Below are 26,868 nucleotides of genomic sequence, written 5' to 3' on the forward strand. Positions count from 1 at the left end.
GGGCCATTTCCTGGCGCATTGCATATAATCCACTTTAATCCACGCCCTTCTGGCGGTATCAAACGCGGAAGGTATATCACGTTTGGGTGGCAGAGGGAAGCGAAGATCGCGGAATCATTACTGTTGCATCACCGCCGCATAGCTCCGATGTGTATAACAACAAAACGCAACACGGCGCACATGGACATGGTCCTGCACCGCGCTCTATCATTCGTTGGAATCCCGCTCTCCGGCCATATCGACTGCCGGTCTGGTCGAGTCAACAACGCGTAAATAACATCAACGCACACACAACGCGCATCAACCAGAAGAGTGCTGCAGCAGTGAGTGCAAAGAGTGCCCAGCCTGCATGCCGGGATGCCGGTGCAATGCACCGATAATTGTCATTTTTATTTTCGTTTTTATTAGCTCGCACTCCGAGCCACTGCACGTTGCTTACACTCCAAGACTCTTACGCAGCACCAAGCGACTGCACATGATCAGGTTGATTTTTCTGTTTTGGTTTTGTTTTTCCGTATCGCAGTGCACACACGACGATGCACTTATTAGCTTCCAACACTGACGAACGGAGCATATTACGCATCATTCACAGGAGTAGTGAGGCTCGGAGTTTGGCTGGAATTGCCCTCCTCATCCTTCCGTCAACGGGTATGAATTTTTGTCGACCATTGAACTTTGCTGAAGCAACGCAATAGTATGTGCAAATTTTTCGGCTGCACTTTTCGGTGGTGCACGGCATATATTTGCATTTCGGTGGACTGCCGTAAAGAAAGTATCGTCGCTGCAGAGAGACGAATGTAATGAAATGTTTTTTTCGGCAGTGCCGCGTAGTCAAGTTGACCTGGGAAATAAAATATCTCTCAATAATTTTCGTATATAACAAGCTTCCGACTAGCGGAGTAATTTCCCCTTTTTCAGTGATCATTAAATTAATACAGAAAACGGTTTCAAGTTAGCAATCATATGAGTATTTTTGTGAAAGAAAAAAATTGTTCCGAACTTACCAGAAGTGGACGGTTACAACAAATCGTATCATATATTCTGTACTGATCCTTTGAAATGTACGTTGAACATTTAGGTCATTAGTAAGTGTACATTGAAAACACGAAACTTCAAATTGTGTCGTAGAAAAAAAACATTTTGCACAGAAAATTTGGAATGTCCACCGAGATCTGACGAACTACTACTCAACTGACTATTCTGTTAGACATCAATGAATATTAGAAACAGGAGTACTCACATAAAATATGTTATTTTCTATTCAAGACACAACCGAGAACTAGTAAGTAATTAATCTTTAGCGACATATAGTTCTTTCCACTTCCTCAAATACTCTCGAAAAAATGTAAAAGTAACACCCTCTCGTGTTGGAAAAAGTAATCAAACTCATTGCTGTGAATGATCTGTAACCGTGTAATCGGCTTTTCTAAACGGAACACTAAAGCTGCTCAATTTTAGAGGACTAAACTTTTTGTATTGGCACAACAAAGCGAAAATTGATTATTGTGAAATTTTTATTTCTTAGCCGACATCAATGTGCAGTACTGCTGAGGAACAATTCGCACCGGGCGGTTTGTATAGACATCGAAAGAAAGATACGATTACGGACGTCTATTGGATGTTAGTTGATGAAGTTGCTACTGAGTACGGTAGGGGCACGTCCAAAACACGATCAGCAATACTGCGCAAACGATGTTAAATACACAATCACAGGAATCACACGTGCAGGTTCGATGCGGAATGTCAGAAGGTGACGACAGTGAAAAACCATACCTGTGGTCGCACGTTGATGGTAGCAAATCGTGTGAAGCGTCAGGTGAGGGTAAAACACAAGCACTGCGAATGATCTCTAGCAGAAGTCGAAGAATGCTTCTTCAGGCACGACACGAGAAGGTTCTATGAAGAGGTCAATGGTTCAAGAACCGGACGATTCCTGCCATGCGCAATGGCCGATGCTCCTTGGTTTCGCGGATGACAGTGACATTGTTGGGATTAACTGCAGTGCAGTAAAAAAGGCATTTGAATTCTTTAAGGGGGAAGCAGCGAGGATCAACTCTACAAAAAGCGAAGAACATTATGTCTGCTAGAAAGCATGGATGTTCGTCGTATATTGGTATTGAGATTGCAGTAGAAGGGGATATTTTTTTAATTGGACGATGAATTCTTGTACCTAGGTATTCTAGTCACGTGTGGCAACTATGATAGCCGCGAAACTCAACCGGCAAGTATTTCGGTTCTTCGACGTGGGTACCTGCGTGGGCGAAAAAGAAGAAAGATGCAGGTGCTTGAGCTGCGAGATGTGCCAAGCTTACCAACAGTCAAAGATTGGCCAATATCGATTTTTTTCTCAGCAACACAAATATTCGAGTCACTTCGCAGGATTTTAAAAATTGACACTTACCACAAGCCGTTTATTGTCGAATATAATTACCTTCGAAATTTTGTTGACATCTGGCTTGATTGACTCCGGCACATCGATGGTTACTCCTCAATTTGTGTTTTGTATTGCTTGGATTATCCGGGAAGCAGTCGTGTAATCGCTCTCCATATAGCCATATAGTCTGCGCACATTCTACCAACCAAATTTTCCGGGTTAGTGTCCAGTCCGCACACCGCCATGATATCGCTCCTCGCTCGCGCAAAACGAGGGCATATGTAAAACACGTGCTCTGCAGATTCTTTCGCATCTGAGCACTCGCGGCACCACGGCCTGAAGCAACCATGGTCTGACAGGATCTGTGTCAGATAGAAGTTGAAAGAGGAAGTCCATGTCCCCTCTCGACCATTCCGATTACAGTCGGTCTGAGTCTACGCGTCCATCTACCCTCAGTATAGTTGGACCAATCCCTCTGGCATCTGAGCAGGATGGATAATTGTTCGGGCGTTCCGTATACCCCCAATGTCACGTCCATCGAAGCATTTTGCGTCTTCATTAACGATGGTGCTTATGAGCACCATGCCAGCCAGGACGCATACTGCCTTGTATGACACCATGCAATATGCACTCGCAGCCCTCAGGTACATGAGCCTGTGGGCATGCTGTCGCTCTTTTGCTCATCGAATGCTCATTAGGCTGTATTTTGTCAAGGAGGTAGAGTTCGAATAAGTCATATATGGAGCACTTGTAGAGATACTCTATCTCTACAATTTGTCCAAACATTGTATTGTTGAAATTGCCTCGTCTGTGTTGTAAACGAGTATACGATTCTGGAAATAGTTTCCCAAGATCTTATACAGCGACATCAGTACGTCAAGACTCTGTAGTGCGAGAGCTATAGAGTTTGAATGGAATCTCGGCTGTCTTAGTGACAGAGAGAATAGCATCCACCGTAGACCTACTTCTGAGGAAACCAAACTTGTTGCTTGATAGACCCTTTTTACCTTCCTTGAATCTCACCAAAGCAAAGCCTTGGTGCTACATTCCGATTCGGAACTCGACCTTCTATTTGTTATACACAGACTTCGCAGCCAACTGTCTAGTTCACAGGACAATTGCGTTGCCAGTGCTGCGATCCTACTGACACTAACAGTTTCTTCCGAGCCGAGACTCGAATTTACGATGACTGGCTTGTTAGACCAGCATCGTACCTCGAGACCAACTGGGAGAATCTCACCAGTTTATTGTTTGATGGGTCACCTCGTGGTTTCCTGGCCTTCGGTAGCAGGACCAGTCTCTGTCGCTTTCACTTGTCCGGAAAGAGACAATCATCTAAGCATTTTTGCATGACCGCTCTGAACAACACGGGAGCTACCTTTATAGTCGTTTTAACAACCTGGTTCGGGATTCCGTCTACTCCCGGTGCCTTGCTTACCATCAACGAGTTTGCGGTATCAAAGAGTTCCTCATTCGTAACCCTCACTGCCTCCTCAACCTCTGCACGGCGGCCATCACTCACAGTTTGTGGTTGTTCGACAACCAGAGGCCAGGGACTTAGGTCGTGGTGTGGAAATAGTCCCTCAATGATACGCGCTAACATCGCTCGATTATTCGGCCGATGCCGACTCTTCTCCAGTCTTAGCCATTACGATCCTGTTGGCATCACTCCACGGATTCGTGTTGAAAGCAGGCTCGTTTGCTAGCTTCAATTGTGCTCTTGAGCGTAGTTTTCGGAAACGCGAATGCGGTACGGCACTCCTCACTTTGCATGTCGGTACACGCCCGCTGCAATCTCCGCCTCGCACGAAGGCACGCTCTACGATGGTCTGCTATCGCATCAGTCAACCAATATTCCAGCTGCATTTCGTTTCAAGGTTGCCCAATCCTGGGCATCGTGACGCCGCACGACCGCGATAGTATAGCAATTGGTTGATCAGCACTCGAGTGGGACTCCCAGCCTTCGTTTTCTTTCCTAATTGCTTCCCCAGAAACATGAGCATGAAAGTGCGATGTCTTCCAGCCACGGATGGTTGGAGTATTGGCTCTACCTGTCGCTCTACAGCGCACCGACTGTGGTCGCTATTAGTGTGACTGTCGTCTACCCTCCAATTCGTGATCAGTCCCGCGTTGCAGAGCGTCACATCAATAATCGACTCAACACCGTTTCTGCTCTAGGTGCACTTATCGCTGATGTTAGTCAGATCAAGTTGAGCTTCGCCAAAGCTTCAATTAGGATCCGGCCCCTCGGATTCGTAGAACGACTTCCCCACACGACATGTGGGGAAAAGTTGAAATGCAATAGCGGTATACAACTGGATGTATCCTACAGGATCTTTGCGGACTTCACTGTAGCCGGCGAACTATTCGCTCAATTCTTCAATGAGCTATTTTCGAATACCCCATCCACTCACATTCACCGGACGAACGTTGAAAATGGTAAGAGAGAGAGAGAGAGACGCGCCTCAATCACTATATTGCGCTTTCGTCCACTGCATTGTGGAATATCCCTGCTACATAAGGGCGACAAGCTGCAATAACCGGGCAATCACTTTGCTGAACACTGTTCGCTGGAGATGTGATTGGAAAAGTGAGGATTAACACGAGTGGCACGATATTCCAAAAGTCGGTTCAACTGTTTGGCTTCGGCGACGATATCAACTTTGCTACTCGGACCTTTGTAAAGATGGCGGATATGTACATCGGAATAAAAGCCAGACGGATTGGACTGATCCTTGATGCATCGAGAACGAAGTACATGAAAGGAAAAGGTTTTTAGAGAACCTAACCGTGCTAACCTCCCACCACGAATTCAAGTTGGTGGTGGTCAAATCGAGGTGGTCGACGAGTTGGTGTTTCTGAGCTCAACGATAACTGTCGACAACGCTATCAGCAGAGAAAGTCATTGGCTCATTATGGCAGAGAATTGCGGATACTTTGGTCTCCGGAGGATGCTCCTATCGCCGCCACACCAAGTTGACCATCTACAGGACACCGAACAGATCGGTAGCCCTCTACAGCCTTGCGAAATAAACTTTGCTTGTGGAGGACCAACGCGCGCTTGCAGTCTTCGAGCAGGAGGTGTTGCGTACCATCTTCGGTGGCCTTCAAATGGAGAATGGAACATCGAACAGCCGGATTAACCACGACTTGTAGATGCTGCTTAGGGAGCCATCTATCGTCCCCACCGCTGAGAATGGAGGATTGCGGTGGGCTGGGCAAGTCGTAAGGATGTCGAACGACAGACCGATGATGATGGATCTTGAAACTAATCAGTTAGGAACGAAGCGGAGAGGTACACTGCGGGCAAGGTGGATCAATCAGATAGAAGATGACTTACGGACTCTACGCAGACTGCCGAGCTCGCAAACTACCGTCATGGACCAAGAGGAATGGAGACGATTCTTGCGTACAGCGTTGCCAAGTATCCAGATTTGTCTGGATTATCCAGATTTGTTAACATGTATCCTGATAGGCAAATTTGATGTTACATTGTTCAGATTTTCCATAAATGATCCAGATTTAATTTACTCTGTCTCGCAAATGCTGCGTACCTTAAGAATTATATTCGAAAAAAAGACCTTTTCTTCCACTAAATTTCTGCCAGATTTTTTCCTTTTTTTTATTTGCTTTTTCCAGATACTGACGAAATCGGATATGTAGCGAAGGCCACACCACGGCTCGGTAAGTAACATGATTTTAACATTAGTAAAAGTACTTACAGACGAAAATTCAACACTTGTATGATAACACATAATTATCTGTACAACTCTATTTGAAGATTAGACCAATAAATTATAATTAAATTAAACTCTTAACAGAGAGCCGACCAACAGTTAGCGGCCTTGTAGACCGAAAGTTGGATTAATTTTTCATTCCTACACAGTGACGAAAATAATTGTTTTAACTACAGAAAAAATCGACACCAAATTTTTATTTACGACAAAATGAATTAATTTTTTCTTGGCATTTTCAGAAATATTTGAAATTATAACAAAACTTGTGGTGTTCAGTATATATAAATGAAAGACATGGTTCTTATTAAAGATTTAGTTTGAAAGAAAATCTATTTCCACATTTTTCGAAATATTGGTATTCTCATAATTTTGAAAGATTAAAGCAGGATTTTCAAATCAAAAAGCTCATAATGATTACCTTCCTAAATACTTGGAATTTATGTTCATAAAATTAGAAAATCAACACCAAATTTTATAATAAGGGAGCATCCCTTCAATTTGTTTTTTTTTTTTGCAAAATTTGTTATCAAACTCATACCTAGTATCATAAATGAACAAAAAAAGACAAGAAAGTATTATAAATAACCCTTAACAGACAAAAAAGTGATAAAAAAGAACAATATTAGAAAAAATCCAAATATTTTTTTTAGTTTCATATTTGCCATGTAGCTTGGTTTGATCCACCACCCTCCCCCTCGTCACATTTCGTCCCAAAACTGCAAATACCTCCTCCTCCTCGAATACTACGTTATTTATTCATCTTCCCTAATACAATAAAGTTCTGAACTTTCCATCCAAATTTATTTTTTGTTGAAACTTGACATTTTTGGTGAAATTTTTGGGTGAAACGGTAAGAAATTTGAAATAAGTTTCGAAATTGGATGAATAATTCAGAATTTAACAAAAAAAAACTACGAAAACAATTAAAATTTTTTCATAAAGGTTAATTTTAGTAATTGTTTGGTTTTTTTGTGCAATCAAAAACTTTTCAGAGAGACCTTTTGAAAAGTTAGGGAACATTCGTATATAACGTAACGCGGAGTTTGGCAATTTTCAGTACATACAGCGTAACGCAACTTTGCATGGTGGCCTCATGCAGTGAAGCATTTCGCTGAATACCTCCCCTTTTCCTCTTGAGCGTGTTATGTAATATACACTGAAGTCGCTTTTTACGCGGGGGATACGTGCCGCGTAAAAAAACGCGTAAATTCCGGAATACGCGTAAAAATAACCGCGTAAATTCCGAAATCCACGTAAAAAAGACGCGTAAAAAACCGCCTAAAAAGCGACCTTAGTGTACGAATGTTTTCTTACTGTTGGGCCAAACAAATCCTCCGACATTAATCTATTTTGTCTTATTTCAGGAATTGTCATCTCACGGTGCTCCCACAGACCGTTATTATAAAAAATGCACCATAAGATCTGAGTACACTATTCAATTCGTTATGACGTCCTGAATCTCTTGTCAAAATTTCAAAATAGTCTTACGGTACATTTTTGAGTAATGCCCTTTTGAAGGTCGTAAAGTACAAAAAAGTGATATAAAAACGACAAAATACTTGTTGTAAAGCACGTTTTTCAACTACCATTTTATGAAATAACTTCCAGAATTGTTTCTACAAATTCCAAGTATTATATTTCATGACATTTACAATTGGTGGAAAGATAAAAAAATATTTTTTCTAATTTTCAATATACCACATTGCTTTCTTCAGCAAAGTTGTGGAAAATTTTTAAAGAAAAACAATTGCTGAATACTCTGATGTCCTGTCTATACGTTGAACACGACAACATAGAGTTTCTTGTGAATCACCCCTCCTTAAAATCAGTTTTTCACCTATACCTTTGTCTGTAATAGTCAAAACAATTCAAAATGTTCTAGTTTCCTATTCATTCAACTAAGCTTCCCTCACGAAGTTGTAAAATTTTCGTGTTTTCACAATCACAGAAAAAATTATAAACAAAAATCTGGTTTGAAGGAGGGGTGTTCCACAAAAATCTCTAGCTAAGCTCATTTAAGTTTGTTCTGTAAAATAACCTCGCACTGACATTTATTTATATATTCTGTATCGAATGAACTGATAGTCATACTCCCATAAATATTTAACAGAAAGGTTGAAACACATTTTCGATTTTTGTTTTTTTTTTGTAGAAGTATAAAAACTATCAAATTTATCTGGTTATATAAGGAATATATCTCTTAATTGCTTGAAATTCAATTTCATTCAATTATTTGTAACATTTATTTGCAAAATTAAAAAAGAATCAGGTAGTGAAATAGAACAAGCCGTCACCAGCACCATAACCTTCAATAACAATGAAAATTAAATTATATTTTATTGAAATTAATGCTTAACATCATTCATTTACAATTTTTTTATTATTTTATTCTATACTAAAAATGTGTTTCCTTTATATAATATAACACAGACAAGAATATTTTCTAACAAGAATAAAATTAGACAGTAAAACTGTCTGTTTTATTGTTACATATTATTCGCTGTTTGTTTTAAGCAAATAATTCGCATTCAACTTTCAGCTCAGCCAGAATTCTTGGGCGTTCAAGTCCCATCAAGCGCCATTAGCTTGCAGAGAGAGCAAATGAGCGATCGTCGAACCTCGGTTCGTCACTCGGAAACGAATTGCATGGGGAAAAGAATATTGTTAGTACGAATCCAATGACGCCCATACTGACAGACCGGTGATCTGATGATAGCGGTCGGGAGTCGACTCAATTCCTCCAATCCGTCGTTCATCGATAAGTGCGAGTGGCAAAGACTCGCCACCTCTTCCTTCACGTTCATGAGTTCATTGCACCGAAGCATATCCACTTCGCATAATTACTTCTCCGCACGTTGCCTAGGAGCCTTCTCTAGCATCTAAACAGTCTACATAAGTAGGTAAAACACATGAATAGGCTCTGCAATCTGGACTGGAAAGACGATGTTGTGATACACGAATAGGATCACTATGCGCCGACAGATCTTTGCCATTTATTCGTCTTCTCCAGGTGAAGAATAGTGTATGAAAGTTGTATCTACTTCGATGAATATCCTGTAAAGAAACTCTTTTGTTATATTTGCGCCTCCGAGGGACAAGTAGGATGGAGAAGTGACGCATCAATGGTGGTCAACATGGTGGGAAAGCAGCCGATCACGACGCAAGGAAGAGTCGTTGCAATCGAATGAACCTACAAGCACATGCGAACTGAGTCCACCGGTGAAGTGTTGTGCGGCAAGATTAATCGCTTTTTGCGCCACATGTTGCATAATAGTGAACCAGAATAGACATACCACTTCCTGCATCGATCAATTTTCAAAGCTTCCTGCACGACCGCTCGCAGCCGATTGGATCACATTTGAGGGGCTTTCAATCTTCTGCTGCAAAATTTGAGCCATACCGGTTTACTAGATCTTTTTTTCATATTATCTGAACAAGTTCGGCAAATGTTTGAGATAAAGATGAGCCGTTTATTTGTTTCTGTATGAGATGATGTTTCATTAGCTATTTTATTTAAAAATGACAGAGCTATTCAAAAATAAATTGACGCACGCAGCAAAACATTAGAGATTTGAACAGAACTTCGGTAAAGTATTATACAAGAAATTAGTTTTGTTAGAATCTTTTCGAGCACCAACAAAATCTAAATTTGTAGGTGATTCCCAGTGAAAAAGGTTACTTTTGAATCGTGTTTTACCACTTCCCCTGCACTACGTGCTATGCTCTCAGTAATTGTGGAACGTTGGTCGCCTGATGCTACTGTTGTAAGTATTGGCTTTCCACAACTCCTTTAGCTATCATTAGAAACCATATGATTGCATCCATTAAACATATGATTCGCCCATCAGTCTCGCTAAGCGCGCCATTCTTCGTTTCTTTCTTTCGCGAGCAAATCGCGCTCAGCAGTGGTACGTACGCATACGCATGAATTCGCGCTTCTGCGGGATGTGGGCTGCTGCATTGATTAGCGTGGCGCAAAGATCGACTGTAGTGTACCCCAGCACAGACCAGGATAGTGCTGCATTTCCGTCGTCATTACTGTCATCTTCGTATCATTTCTGGCCAAGCCGGTTGCACTCTCTGGGAAGTCTGATCGTTGAGCGGCGGGCTGTCGTCGACGATGCCATCGCACCGTCTGTCGGTACATCCTTTCAGAACCGGACAACTGTCAAGAACTATAACCGGTTGCTTCTTGCAAAGTGATAATGATGTAATTTTGAAAACAAGCTTAGGCTCCTGATAGGGTGGTCGTACAATATTTCCACGATTCTATCACTTTCATAGAGAGAATGCATACACGAGCAAAATGTTGTTATTGCATTCCTAATTTAAAAATAAGTAGAAACAATATAGTTCTCATTCAGAATAAAAAAGATTAACTGACAGTCGAAATATGGCGCTAAACCGTGATAACTAAACATGTGAACACAATGGTTTTAATTGTGAATTAATCCACCAACATTGACCTGTTCGATCTCCAATTTGTATTGCCCTGATAAAACAATATCTCCTTTTCACCAAACGTGCCTCGTTTATCATTTCTTCATTTAGATGCCTAAATGAGTTCTTTTGGTATTTCTAAAACAAAGGTTTTTGTTTCGAGCAACCAAACCGAAGTATAAGACTTCTGAGCTGCTTGTGTTACTTTCATCATGAATATATATTCTGATAGTTGTTATTGCGATTAAAAGGTATTAGTAATACACCAAAGTCTCTTTTAACGCGATTTTTTGTGCGTCTTTTTTACGCGGATTTGGAATTTGCGTGGTTTTTGCCATGATTTCTGGTAGTTTTCTTACCGCATGCCCAACCATTATAAAAATTAATTATAAAGGGCCCTCAACCATTCATTTGACACTATTTTTGTTCAAGAAATCTCTGAGAAATGAATTCCACATTTTAAGCACAATGTTTGAACTGATATTCCAATAAGAACGCTAGACCTGTTGAACTGTTACAATTGGTCCAGTCATGCCCAAGAAAAGCAAGTGAGAATGGCGAACGTAAATCAAAATAACTTCGAATACAAGCGTAACAATAAAGTAATATATAACCTCAAAAATGAAACCAGAGCACTTCGTAAATTAGAGAAGGTTATAGGTGTGCTTCTATGCCTTATTATGTGAATAAAATGTTGTTTGTGGTTGGTTGGTTGGTTGTTTGTGGTTGGTTCGTAGAACTTTGAAATGCACTAGATTATGTTTTGTTTACATTGAAAAATAAATAAGGATGCACTTAGTTTGTTTGCTATTTTTCAGGTGAAAAAGCATAGCCTTGGTGCTACATTCCGATGCGGAACTCGACCTTCTGTTTATTATACACAGACTTCGCAGCCAACTGTTAAGTGGACAGGACAATTGCGGGGCTATCGCTACGATCCTACTGACACTAACAGTCTCTCCCAAACCGAGACTCGAACTTACGACAACTGGCTTGTTAGGCCAGCATCGTACCTCGAGACCAGCTGGGAGGTATTTTTCATGTAAACAAGGAAAAAATTTAACTAAACCCAGAGTTATTAATTATTATTTAGTGTGCTACCGGTTTTTAAACCAAAAAGTAAAAATATCTTATTTTAGATTATTGTGAAATGTGCACCTATTCTCATCAATCTCACTCGCCTCACGCACCCAGAAATATTTCGGGGGTTACTTTTATTGCTTCGTTCAATTGTATAAGTTGATAAAATTATTAGACTGGTGAAGCCCATTGATGGTTTAAATAAAAAAGTTCTAACAAACAAGCATAAGAAATACATATCTTAACCATCTCGTTCGACAAGGATGAAACGAGCTATTGTTGAGCTCAGATACGACTCTATGAATCAAATACACTAAAAATGTTGTGTTATACTAGATACTTGTAATTAAAGTACGAAAGAACAGTATCTTGAAATTGGTATGTGTACGGATTTTATATGCATCTTGAAAGTAACACGTATCACAAAGATGTAGACAGTTTTCATGCTTTGAAAACGTAATTAGGAAAAATTTCAAAAAATTGTACATTAGAGAATATAGAACTTTTAGTTTTTCAAATCTTACATACCTATTGCAGAAATTGCACCGCAAGCCGGTAATTTAATTCCGGCTGTTTTTTTTTGTGATATGAATAAATTTCCAAATTCTTCAGTGTATGCAAATGACCAGAGCACGTAAATGGCGCTCTCCAATTTGCGAACAAAGTGAAAGGTTGATTTCCTGGGAGAAAGCAATCGTTCCACTCGTTACGATCGTGACATTTTCATTTGTGTATCCGAGTTTAAGTCGCCTGTACACATATGCTTGGTTTGGGTATCCATCCATTGTACTGGAGTTGATATGTACAGTAGCAACAGTAACAATAACAACTAAAACCATTTACGAGGAGGCCATTGATATCGATAGAACGCCCGACCTGGTAGCAGCATCAGCATCATCAACAACAACTAGTCTACGGTGAAGGCAAGACAGGCAGGAAGGTCCGTGAGCAGCCGCAGTAGTGATGATGATGACGGCGGTGGATGTGGCAGCAGCGGCATGAGTTGGGTACGCGGTCGTTCGTTGAACCCTCCAGGGTAGATTTAGCACGTTCATGCCTCGGCACGTTCATCGCGGTGTCTGTCCGTATGAGCGTAGTATACTTATCAGCCGCTTGTGAGGAATTTCCTCTCGGAGCTTATTTCGATGGTTGCGAGAGTGGTTTGCGATGATCTGAGATTATTATGCTCTCATCTGAGCATCTCTCACTCAGCACCTCTAGTGTTAGACCAAATCACATTTCGATATGATACGACGTAAGTTCATCTCTCTCTTTCATTCTCTCTCTTTTAACACGTTCTGGTTTCTCGATTTTAGCCTTATCAAACATTGGTGTGTGATAATATATCAAGAGGCTCTGTTCTCGTATATATCAATCAGCCTTATGCTATGACACCTGATTATGCAATTTCGAAGCGCCGTCTTGCGCCGTAGACCGCGGGTCAATGCTATGGTTTAAAACTCGCTTTATGCACGGCGATGATGATGGGTCGCAATTTTCCAGTTCCGTGCTTCGGAGAAGCAAAGTGTAGAGAAGAAGCAACAACCAAACATGCGGACGGTTGGAAGAGGAAAATGCTCCCAAACAAGACGTGATAAGTGGTCATTTGCAGTATCAGCAGCGCATGGTGGGACTGACGGAGGTAAAAATAAACTGTTTTTATTGAGAAGTTTTGTTAAAATAAATCAGTGACTAATGTAATTAATGTTGAAATGTGAAAGGCGTGAGCAAGCATATACAAATGTGCTCGAGCGGTAGTACCTATGTACCAAAACTAATTAAATTCGTGGTTGAACGGAGAGAATAAAGAGGGAAAGGTTGTATTTGAGCTTTTCCAGAATAGATCCCTTAATGAAAAAGGCTTAACCCTCTAGTGCTCAAAATAGTTAAAAAAAAATTGAGAAAAAAATTATAGCTCTATCAGTCGAACTCTAACCGTGATGGTGATAACTGTAAAGCTACTCCGTTCAGGAGTGTGCGAGATCAAAGAACGGTATCGCGCTGCGTCGAGAACGGTCATCGTGCGGCATTTTCTGGGGCCCCGAATACACCCGTTCCGGCATCCACAACATCTTGGAACTATTTAACAACAATCAGAACATCGAAAGAAAGCCCAGTTCTGGACGGCCGTCGACGCTGGGCGCCAAGAGGCTCCAAAGGATGCTGAACGGGAAGATCGAGGGAAAAATGGTTACATCGCTGCGTGCGCTTGGTCAGGAGGCCCGTGCAACCACCCAGACAGGGAAAAAGTACCTGACGAACATTGACATACATGTCAGGAAGCGGCAGTCCCGTCCACTGGTCTCGGAACTGCAGGCAATAACGCAGCGGCAGCGGCTGAATAATATGGTCAAGTCGATTTTTCCGGTGAATTGCGACGTGGCGGTGGTGATGGATGACGAGACCTATATCGCCCTGGATGGCAACGACTGGCAGGGTACTTTGTATTTTACCTTCCCACAGGAGAAGTGAGCTAGGTGAAGTTGATTTTACACACCAAGTTCCAAGCTGCTGACAACAGGGGATTGTCAAACTGCTTACATTTTTCATTTGCCACTCATAGATTCTGATACCAGTATATCTGGTACCCACTCTTTGGTTGGTTTGCCCTAAAACACCTGGAGTTGAAGTCCCATCATTGATATTGGCTTATTTTCGAATAAGCGTGTTTATCAATGGAAAAAAAAACAAGACTAAAGCAGGTATTAGACGAAGCAAATATTTGCTATTTTTCAATACAGATTTTATTTTGTGCAAATAAAAATCGTACCAAAAATAGCAAATATTTGCTTCGTCTAATACCTGCTTTAACGTTTGTTTTCAGTACAATGTGTACTTTCAATGAATATTTTATATAGTGTGTAAGCATTTTCAATAAAATTTCGATTCCATGATGAATTTATGATTGGTAGGCAAAATTTTGACGGCAGCACTCCCCTGGCTGGCAATCAGTGATGTAAAAGCCGCTCTTCTTTGGTCCGTGAACGGGTAAATTCATGGTACGAAGGGCCTGCCGGAAGTTGCATCATTCATCAAGGATACGTTCTAAGGGAGCTGCGTAGCCGCAAGGTTACAGAGTTCGCTTTGTCAAGCGGATGGTCGTGAGTTCGAATCTTAGTAGAACCAGGCCTTTCGATGTCAAAAAGGACTTGAACATGGGTTTATTTTCAGGCTCCTCACCTTCCTTTACGCTGAAATCTACAATGCTTTTGCATGACTCTTAACAAAAATAAATCCCTCTCATCAATAAAACTGGCCAGAAGGACGCACGACGAAACTTCTCCAGGGAATTATAATTGGTGATATTTGGCAGGAGCGAACGAGACTCGGTATAGTAGAACAGTAGGCGTATAAAAGGAAAAGGTAACATTACATCACACACCAGCACTGATAAAAAATAATAATAAGCATGCCACTTCTCAATAGCGGTATTGCTAATAATAAAAGTGCGGGATACAGCAGCAAATATGCCCGGGTATCTCACAATAGATCAATGATAATAGATCGATCTAGCTAAATTATCTAAATTGTTACGTAGCTCACGGTGTTCCCAGAGACCGTTATTATAATAAAAAATGCACCAAAGAATCTGAGTACACTATTCGATTCGTTATGATGTCCTGAATCTCTGGTCGAAATTCCAAAATCATCGTACGGTACATTTTTGAGTAATGCCCTTTTGAAGGTCGTAAAGTACAAAGAAGTGTTATAAGAACGACGAAATACTTATTGTAAAGCACGTTTTTCAACCACCATTTTATGAAATAACTTACAAAATAGTTTCTACACATTTCAAGTACTATGTTTCAAGACATTTACAATTGGTGGAAAGATTATTTAAATTAAGATTTACTTGAAAATCCCACAGTTCACAGTGGTCTAAACTCGAAAAATTGTGATCGTTTTAGATTTGCCTGTGAAAAATAGATTTTATCTACTCAATGCCTCCAGCAAAGTTGTTTAATAGAACAAGGTCTTATTTTTGGCATTTTTCGTTTTTCGATCAATCCACCTAACAGTTAGGCAAAAAAAATATTTTTTGTAATTTTCAATCTACCAGATTGCTTCCTTCAGCAATGTTGTGGAAACATTTAAAAGAAAAACAATTGCTGAATACTGCGATGTCCTTACTGTACGTTGAACAGGACAAAATAAAGTTTTTTGTGGAACACCCCTCCTCAAAATCAGTTTTTTGTCTATAATTCTGTCTGTAATGGTCAAAACAATTCAAAATGTTCTAAGATTTCATTCGTTCAACTATGCTTCCCTAAAAACTTTGTAAACTTTATTGTTATGCAATCACATAAAAAGTTATAGACAAAAAACTGATTTTGAGGAGGGGTGGTACACAAAAAACTCTATTTATACTCTATCAATATTTTTCTTTTAAATTTTTCCACAACTTTGCCGAAGGAAGCATGGTATATTGAAAATTAGAAAAAAATATTTAGTTTACCTAACTGTTAGGTAAATTGATCGATAAATCGAAAACGCCAAAAGTAAGGCCTTGTTCTATGAAACAATTTTGTTGAAGACATTGCTGAGTACATAAAATCGATTTTTCACAGTCAAATCCAAAACGATCAAGATTTTTAAAATTTAGACCACTGTGCATTGTGGGATTTTCAAATAAATCTTTCCACCAATTGTGATTGTCTTGAAATATAATACTTGGAACGTGTAGAAACTATTTTGGAAGTTATTTCATAAACTGGTGGTTGAAAAACGTACTTTACAACAAGTATTTCGTCGTTTTTACATCACTTTCCTGTACTTCACGACCTTCAAAAGAACATTACTCAAAAATGTACCGTATGATGATTTTGAAATTTTGACCACAGATTTAGGACGTCATTACGAATCGAATGATTTACTTAGATTCCTTGGTGCATTTTTTTATAATAACGGTCTGTGGGAGCGCTGCAAGCTGTTTAGGCATCGTACACAAATTACGTAACGCTAAAAATCTAGATTTCAGACCCCTCCCCCCCTATGTCACGATAGGTAACGTTCGATATGACTCCCCTTCTAAAATACCTAACACTGAACAGCCCGCTTCAAAATTTTCAATTTCGAGCAAACATCACAGTAACGTAACTATCTCTACTACCACCCCTCCCCCCTACGTAACGATAAGTAACGCAGACTCAGCGTTACGTAATTTGTGTACGACACCTTATGAATATTCCAAAAATGGTCGCAATTGGTTTTGGTAAAAAGTTAGTTTTTTTCATGAAAAATCCTATTTAAAAAATCATTCAAAATATCGAAAAACACAGATATCGAAAAACGGCAACGTAACAATTCAGATAATCCATTTTGGCATGCTGAAAAAAAAAATTGTCAAATCGGTTCAGTAGATGCTGAGAAAAACGTACCACTAGTTGAAAAACCTTGGTTTCGTGAAAAACGCGTTTTAAGTTTTAAACAACGATAAGACTGTAATAAATGACCCCTCTATTTTAGGTGTATCTTTTGAACGCGATCAGATATCAAAACACACAGCATTCCTGAGTGTTTACATTCCAAAAATGCACAAACAACGATTTTTCCCCCTTTTCATAGTAGGGTCCCTCTTTAATTGAAATTAGCTCGGCATTCAAAAATGTTTTAAACGAGTATATAGAATGATGAATAAAAGTGATTGAGTTTTTAAATGCCCCAAGATATTCGGCGCGCGTGCTTTTTACGTAAGCAAAATCATAAATTTCACCATGGGTTTAAATTTGCACTTAAAATTCATGCATTAACGCAGAGAACCACTAGCACACTAGCTGACCCGGCAAACTTCGTCCCACCTATTTTAGTGTTTAATTCAATAATTTTAAGCATTGCAAATTCATTGACTCCTTGCGATTGGTTTATACCGTTTGAAATGATTGGTTTTATCGGAATTACAACATTCTTGACTTTTGGCTTTTGAACATCACCTCTATTCCGGACATATATTGAATGCATTTCAGTTATTTTCGTTGTTTCCTAGAAACTGAAAGTGGTCATCTTCGAATTCAAAATGGTGTCCAGCATCAATACTTGGGTTCTATACATCATTTCGATTATGGAAATATCTATATGTAGAAGTATTTGGTTATTTTCGGCTGTTTTCCAGAAGTTGCCATCTTAAAATTCAAACTGGTGTCTGAAGTCAATTTTAAGCTCCTTGCATCATTCTAGATCTGGTGATACACATATTGGGTGGTATTTGGTCACTTCAGTCTATTTCTCAGAAACCGTAAGTCGTGGTATCTGGTCATTTTTGGCTGGTTTCCAGACACCGGAAGTCGCCATCTTACAATTCAAAATGTTGTCTAAGGTCGATTTGTGGCTTCAGTGCATCATAAAAATCCCGGAAATACCCATTATGGGTGGTATTTAGTCATTTGCCGCTGTTTTTCAGAAACCGGAAGTCGCCATCTTAGATTTCGAAATGGTTTTTGGAGACATGTCAGAAGAAGTAAGGGTGTCGACATTATGGACATGTTTGTTACACCTAAAAACATTCACTTGCCAAATTTGGTTATATTTGCTTGATTGGTACTCGAGCTGAGCGAAATTTGAGTTTCATTTGTATGGGACCCCTCCCTTATAGAAGAGGGAGGGGTGTCGAACCATTATGGATATATTTGTTACCCCTAAAAACATTCACCTGCCAAATTTGGTTCCATTTGGTTGGTTAGTTCTCGAGATAAGCAGAAATTTGTGTTTCATTTGTATGGAACCCCTCCCTTCCAGAAGAGGGAGGGGTCTTAAACCATCATAGGAACCTTTCTCGGCCGCTAAAACCCCACATACAAATTTTTACGTCGATCGGTTCGGTAGTTTCCGAGCCTATATGGATCAGACAGACAGACAGACCGGACTGCATTTTTATAGGTATAGAAGAAGATGAACATGCTGATTATATTTTACAATGTATAGTTCTATGAACTATGAAAAGGTTGAACAATTTTTTTTAGAAATTTGTCAAATCGAAATTTTAATTTGACTAAGAAAAAGTTCCATGATATAGGGTATCAGCTCTATTATCGTCAGGTTTTATTAATTATCGTCCGGGGGGTAATGATGTCCTAGAGCGTTAATTTCTTGAATGATGATTCTTCATAATGCAGAGCATCTTTCTGCAAAAGACTAGTTCTCTATGACTTCATTGACCCCCCGGACTATAATAGGTAATACCAGACGATAATAGAGCCGATACCCTACATAATGTAACATGAAACAAGTTTCTTAACTGTTTCACTGCTACTGATATGTTACAAATCATGTTACGAAATTGTTAAACATAAACATAAACAGATATGCTCGGGTGTCTGCTGTATTCCGCACTTCTATTATTATCAATACCGCTATTGAGATTCGGAACTCGACCTACTGTTTATTATACACACACACTCAATTTATTTCGGCAGTTGGTCGAGCTCAGCAAAGTTTTTAACAAATATCAGTAATATATTTCGACAAATATATCGATCTACCGTTACCCAGCATGTATTGATATTTTGTTTGCCGAAGTTCTTGAAAATTCTGCCGAAAACATGTAGGGCATTTCGCTGAACTTATTAGCTGTTGAGTTCTCGTCAATAAAATCTAAGAGTGCAGGCTTCGCAGCCAACTGTTTAGTGTACAGGTTAATTGTGGGGCTAGCGCTACAATCTAACACTAACAGTCTTCTCTCGAGCCGAGACTCAAACTCACGACAACTGGCTGTTCAGACCAGCACCATACCTCGGGACCAGATGCTTGGGGACCATACTTAAATGAGTAGCATTCATGGGGGAGGGGGGATATCATCGTTTTGTGACAAGCTGTGACAAGGGGAGGTTGGATTAAAATCGACGTAGCATTTATTTTGAAAGATCGATTTTATGCGTTTAAAAATATATACTAAAGATACATTAAAACATTGCACAAAATTTTACAGCGCGAGCTGTCGAAATCTTTTTGACATTCTAAAATATTCTGAAAGCTCTGCTACATAAACAATCACTTGGATTTCCAAATACACAATCTGTTTTTAAAACAAAAACGTTGTTTCTTTGTGGCTTTTAATAGAGAAAATTACAACATACTCGTTTCTTTTCAAAGCTGGTGAGCGCAGGGATTATTTTTTTCTTTGCGAATTCCGGAACATTTCCTGTGTTTCCTACAGACATAGATCACGCGAAGTTGTATAAACATCTTTCCTTCTCGTACCAAAACACAAACCATTCGAAGCACAAGACATTAATCTAGAGCGAAGGTAACATCATATTCAATGCTGTCACAAGTGTATGAGTGATAAATAAATTTAACTAGACATGGCCATTTTTTTTTCAAGTAATTTTTTTGTAGTTAGTTACCACTTGTATTTTTGTACGTTTTTCTCAGAATCGGAGGGGGGGGGGGTTAATCAAATGCTACGTTTTTTTAGAGGAGGGTTAAGGTTTTGTGACCAAATGCTACGAGGGGGAAGGGGGGTTTGAAAATCATAAAAAATGCTACGTCATTTAAGTATGTTCCCTTAGTATAGTACGTGTGTGTAATATAATTTTACCCTTCCTTTCAATGTTTACTGCTCTAATTCACCGTTCTTCCCTCCAAACATCGCCAATCATAATATCCTAGAGAAGTTTCGTGTGCATCTTTTTCCTACAGTTTTAGTATAGAGAGACTTATTTTGCTAAGATAAAGTCATCGAGGTGTTGTGTACAATTCAGAGTGAAAGAGTAGTTGTGAAGCAAAACAAAACCCACACGTAAGTCCTTTTGACATCGAAAGGCCTAATTATACTGAGATTCGAACCCATGACCAACCGCTTGTCAAAGCGAACTCTGTAACGTTGCGGCTACGCAGCTCCCCGATGACAGCTTGATAACATTGCTCATTTTGAATTTTACCTGCGAAGTAACTTATTTTAAGCAAAAACCATCAGTTTTACGAGTCGAAAGAAAAAGTTAGTCAACATGGTACCTCTGACACGTGAAACCTAGTTGCCAAATGGTGGTTCTTTTTTTTCGCTTACCTCTCTCTCTCTGAGTATCTCTAATTTTTATATAGTAGCAAGTGTGGGTCTACGAGAGTACATTGTTTTTTTAACTCCTGTTACCCAAAGTAGAAATGCTTGTAACTTTTGAAATATCCATTTCGATAGTTTTTGTATGAAAGTAAAGTTTTTTATTTTCGAATTTTAAACCTCCCAACTGGTCTCAAGCAGAGACGATCATAGCACTAGCCTCACAATTGTCTTGTACACCAAATATTTGGCTGCGAAGTCTGTGAATAACACTTACGATATTTTATGTTTTCTTTTACACAATTGCTTACCTTTCAGTAAGTCAGTAGTTTGATTGCACTAAAAATTTGGAAAAAATCGAAAATCAAATATTGACAAAAATCGAAATAGACCCGTCAATTATAAAATTAAAGTGGCAACTTTTCGGTTGAAATTTTCATAACTTCATGATTAACAGTAAGCTAGTATTTGCATAATAACTTCGATGAAATTCGATTCCTAACTGAAGGAGAGTAGCAACTACACTGAAAGAAATCGACACGACATTATAAGTGTTTTGCACTTGAATTCGCCCTACTGGTCAAAATATATAGAATTCATATGCGAAACACTTTAGAATAACAAATACTTGCCTCTAGCGTGAAGATGCTTCCATCAGTATCTCTGTGATCTTGTACTAGAAGAACGAAATAGGATTAGAATTCGATTCTTTTACATGACATAAATCACTTACCTTACAAAAATTTACAGATGTAGTCCAGAAAATCGTCGAACTTCTAAGCCGTATGACACTCGCTGACTTTTCATCTGTCGCCATTTTTCTACCTTTCAACACAAACGACTTTTCATTTGACATATAAAAACAAAACAAATCAACTGAAATGATGAAACAGTGGGGCAGATTCAAGTGCAACTCACTTGAAAGGGATGTTGGAATCATACGTAAATGGAGTGTGGCTCATAGATGTAAGTTGATGTGTGTGACAACTAGAAACGAAAGTGAAAAATGATTGAATTCGATAAAAAAATTCTTCAAATAACAATGCAGAGCTATTTTCATATCCAAGTAATGAAACACTTGGATGGGCGTGTGCAGTTTTTTCAGTGTACTTGGAATGTAAATTTTTGATGAAATCCCCAAGAATTCAGTAATTTATTGCCAGAGATGAGAATGTACCAAATTGAAAACAAAATTTCACTTCAAGTTAACCGCATTATTCCCGTTGTGCTCCATATCGTCAGTCAGACCAGCAGCTGGACACCTGCCCAAGAGGCGCGTCTCTTCATCAATCGCGTAAATAAGATATGATGGCATCAATAGCCGCATATGATGAAGGGAAGTTCAGTGGATGGCGAAAGACAGGCGTACCGGAAAGAGATCAGCAGATAAGACGCAGTAGTAGCATATGATATAGACGCACACGCACACTTCTTCATCTTAGAAAACCTTAAAACCGTTGCTGGGAATCCAAAGCTTTCGATTATTTCCCGTTTATTACAAATAACTTAGGCAGATTATCGTAGTTCTGTAAGGATATCATACAAACCATCAAATCAATCGCTTCACGTAATATACTGAACTAAGACGCTCAATTTATTAAGAATGATCATTTTCAGGCTGTTTATCCGGATGAATAACAAATTAATTTGAAATATCATTCATTATGATCATTATGATACCCTACATAATGTAACATGAAACAAGTTTCTTAACTGTTTCACTGCTACTGATATGTTACAAATCATGTTACGAAATTGTTAAACATAAACATAAACAGATATGCTCGGGTGTCTGCTGTATTCCGCACTTCTATTATTATCAATACCGCTATTGAGATTCGGAACTCGACCTACTGTTTATTATACACACACACTCAATTTATTTCGGCAGTTGGTCGAGCTCAGCAAAGTTTTTAACAAATATCAGTAATATATTTCGACAAATATATCGATCTACCGTTACCCAGCATGTATTGATATTTTGTTTGCCGAAGTTCTTGAAAATTCTGCCGAAAACATGTAGGGCATTTCGCTGAACTTATTAGCTGTTGAGTTCTCGTCAATAAAATCTAAGAGTGCAGGCTTCGCAGCCAACTGTTTAGTGTACAGGTTAATTGTGGGGCTAGCGCTACAATCTAACACTAACAGTCTTCTCTCGAGCCGAGACTCAAACTCACGACAACTGGCTGTTCAGACCAGCACCATACCTCGGGACCAGATGCTTGGGGACCATACTTAAATGAGTAGCATTCATGGGGGAGGGGGGATATCATCGTTTTGTGACAAGCTGTGACAAGGGGAGGTTGGATTAAAATCGACGTAGCATTTATTTTGAAAGATCGATTTTATGCGTTTAAAAATATATACTAAAGATACATTAAAACATTGCACAAAATTTTACAGCGCGAGCTGTCGAAATCTTTTTGACATTCTAAAATATTCTGAAAGCTCTGCTACATAAACAATCACTTGGATTTCCAAATACACAATCTGTTTTTAAAACAAAAACGTTGTTTCTTTGTGGCTTTTAATAGAGAAAATTACAACATACTCGTTTCTTTTCAAAGCTGGTGAGCGCAGGGATTATTTTTTTCTTTGCGAATTCCGGAACATTTCCTGTGTTTCCTACAGACATAGATCACGCGAAGTTGTATAAACATCTTTCCTTCTCGTACCAAAACACAAACCATTCGAAGCACAAGACATTAATCTAGAGCGAAGGTAACATCATATTCAATGCTGTCACAAGTGTATGAGTGATAAATAAATTTAACTAGACATGGCCATTTTTTTTTCAAGTAATTTTTTTGTAGTTAGTTACCACTTGTATTTTTGTACGTTTTTCTCAGAATCGGAGGGGGGGGGGTTAATCAAATGCTACGTTTTTTTAGAGGAGGGTTAAGGTTTTGTGACCAAATGCTACGAGGGGGAAGGGGGGTTTGAAAATCATAAAAAATGCTACGTCATTTAAGTATGTTCCCTTAGTATAGTACGTGTGTGTAATATAATTTTACCCTTCTTTTCAATGTTTACTGCTCTAATTCACCGTTCTTCCCTCCAAACATCGCCAATCATAATATCCTAGAGAAGTTTCGTGTGCATCTTTTTCCTACAGTTTTAGTATAGAGAGACTTATTTTGCTAAGATAAAGTCATCGAGGTGTTGTGTACAATTCAGAGTGAAAGAGTAGTTGTGAAGCAAAACAAAACCCACACGTAAGTCCTTTTGACATCGAAAGGCCTAATTATACTGAGATTCGAACCCATGACCAACCGCTTGTCAAAGCGAACTCTGTAACGTTGCGGCTACGCAGCTCCCCGATGACAGCTTGATAACATTGCTCATTTTGAATTTTACCTGCGAAGTAACTTATTTTAAGCAAAAACCATCAGTTTTACGAGTCGAAAGAAAAAGTTAGTCAACATGGTACCTCTGACACGTGAAACCTAGTTGCCAAATGGTGGTTCTTTTTTTTCGCTTACCTCTCTCTCTCTGAGTATCTCTAATTTTCATATAGTAGCAAGTGTGGGTCTACGAGAGTACATTGTTTTTTTAACTCCTGTTACCCAAAGTAGAAATGCTTGTAACTTTTGAAATATCCATTTCGATAGTTTTTGTATGAAAGTAAAGTTTTTTATTTTCGAATTTTAAACCTCCCAACTGGTCTCAAGCAGAGACGATCATAGCACTAGCCTCACAATTGTCTTGTACACCAAATATTTGGCTGCGAAGTCTGTGAATAACACTTACGATATTTTATGTTTTCTTTTACACAATTGCTTACCTTTCAGTAAGTCAGTAGTTTGATTGCACTAAAAATTTGGAAAAAATCGAAAATCAAATATTGACAAAAATCGAAATAGACCCGTCAATTATAAAATTAAAGTGGCAACTTTTCGGTTGAAATTTTCATAACTTCATGATTAACAGTAAGCTAGTATTTGCATAATAACTTCGATGAAATTCGATTCCTAACTGAAGGAGAGTAGCAACTACACTGAAAGAAATCGACACGACATTATAAGTGTTTTGCACTTGAATTCGCCCTACTGGTCAAAATATATAGAATTCATATGCGAAACACTTTAGAATAACAAATACTTGCCTCTAGCGTGAAGATGCTTCCATCAGTATCTCTGTGATCTTGTACTAGAAGAACGAAATAGGATTAGAATTCGATTCTTTTACATGACATAAATCACTTACCTTACAAAAATTTACAGATGTAGTCCAGAAAATCGTCGAACTTCTAAGCCGTATGACACTCGCTGACTTTTCATCTGTCGCCATTTTTCTACCTTTCAACACAAACGACTTTTCATTTGACATATAAAAACAAAACAAATCAACTGAAATGATGAAACAGTGGGGCAGATTCAAGTGCAACTCACTTGAAAGGGATGTTGGAATCATACGTAAATGGAGTGTGGCTCATAGATGTAAGTTGATGTGTGTGACAACTAGAAACGAAAGTGAAAAATGATTGAATTCGATAAAAAAATTCTTCAAATAACAATGCAGAGCTATTTTCATATCCAAGTAATGAAACACTTGGATGGGCGTGTGCAGTTTTTTCAGTGTACTTGGAATGTAAATTTTTGATGAAATCCCCAAGAATTCAGTAATTTATTGCCAGAGATGAGAATGTACCAAATTGAAAACAAAATTTCACTTCAAGTTAACCGCATTATTCCCGTTGTGCTCCATATCGTCAGTCAGACCAGCAGCTGGACACCTGCCCAAGAGGCGCGTCTCTTCATCAATCGCGTAAATAAGATATGATGGCATCAATAGCCGCATATGATGAAGGGAAGTTCAGTGGATGGCGAAAGACAGGCGTACCGGAAAGAGATCAGCAGATAAGACGCAGTAGTAGCATATGATATAGACGCACACGCACACTTCTTCATCTTAGAAAACCTTAAAACCGTTGCTGGGAATCCAAAGCTTTCGATTATTTCCCGTTTATTACAAATAACTTAGGCAGATTATCGTAGTTCTGTAAGGATATCATACAAACCATCAAATCAATCGCTTCACGTAATATACTGAACTAAGACGCTCAATTTATTAAGAATGATCATTTTCAGGCTGTTTATCCGGATGAATAACAAATTAATTTGAAATATCATTCATTATGATCAATTTGTACTAGTGTGGTACCTATGAGCAAAGCAATCTAATCAAATGCCGTTTAATATTTGCAATATACAGACGTACAAACATCAAAGTATGGAAGAAAAACCTCTGCGTCAAGTAATCCAGTAAGTTTGCTTATTCGCTCGAACTTAGCAAACAGAAAAATAAGTTTCGGTGCATAGTGGAAAGGGTCACACGAAGGTTTCACATAACAAACAACTAGCCAAGGTGCAGAAGTGTCGCACCCATCAAAACGTGCAAGCCGTCCAGTACGGAATGATTACTCAGATTTCCGTGTAAATTGAGGAACCCGATATTACTACGTGTAGCGGCACACGAGCGCCGAATACAGTTTCTGTGGGACAGGAGTAGGCAGTCTAGAATGGTCGAAAACGATTCTAGAAGCTCCGAGCATTTTTAAGGATAGGAAAAAAGAAAAATATATTTGAAAGGTAATGAAAAATCCTCAGTAATAACCGTTGCTACTGTGGTTCAAACCCATCGGTGCATAACCTATCTTTCAACATGAAAACTCATAATAAATACTAACCTTTGGTAAAAAAAAATGTTAAACAGCTGCTTGATGTGATACGTCAATCTTGCTTATTCTGATCGTGATACATAACAAAAAATTGAACATCAACTTTCGTTGTCAAGGTTGGTAGTTTATATTTCTTGCTTCTAATGCTTCTAATGTGATACATTATAACATTCGTGTTGATTTTTATTTAAAACAAGAGCCTGAGTCGTATTTACAGTTGCAAATGCCACCCGTTCTCCCGTATTGGCTCCGCTACAATAGTTGCATTTGCAAACAGGTTGTATTTCTGCTCTATTACCTTGAAAGGACACCTAGCTACCGGATGAAGTTTCGATTTCATTGGTAGTAGCAAAACAGCTGGTTTTCTTTCATTCCAGACGAATGATTTTTGATGACGCAACTGTCATCAAGCGCCTACCTGAATCAGTCTACATCTAGCACCCACGTCTGACGGAGAACCGACTCAGAGATGTATGTTGTCTAAAACAAGAATTATAATAATATGACCAAAACATGTTTGATTCGACCGTTTGGTTCATCATTGAATATTACCTCACTAAAATTG

General features: G+C 39.0%; 1 protein-coding gene across 1 annotated transcript in view; it reads left to right on the forward strand.

Moving 5' to 3' along the window:
- LOC129718766 (uncharacterized) overlaps nt 1-26,868 on the forward strand; it is an 88,651-nt gene that overhangs the window by 35,040 nt on the left and 26,743 nt on the right. Inside the window, exon 2 of the mRNA XM_055669816.1 lies at nt 6,014-6,058. Coding sequence (XP_055525791.1) covers nt 6,014-6,058 — 45 coding nt within the window. The remainder of the gene's footprint in view (nt 1-6,013; nt 6,059-26,868) is intronic.

The sequence above is a fragment of the Wyeomyia smithii genome, chromosome 1, assembly GCF_029784165.1.
Source record: "Wyeomyia smithii strain HCP4-BCI-WySm-NY-G18 chromosome 1, ASM2978416v1, whole genome shotgun sequence".
NCBI lineage: Eukaryota > Metazoa > Arthropoda > Insecta > Diptera > Culicidae > Wyeomyia > Wyeomyia smithii.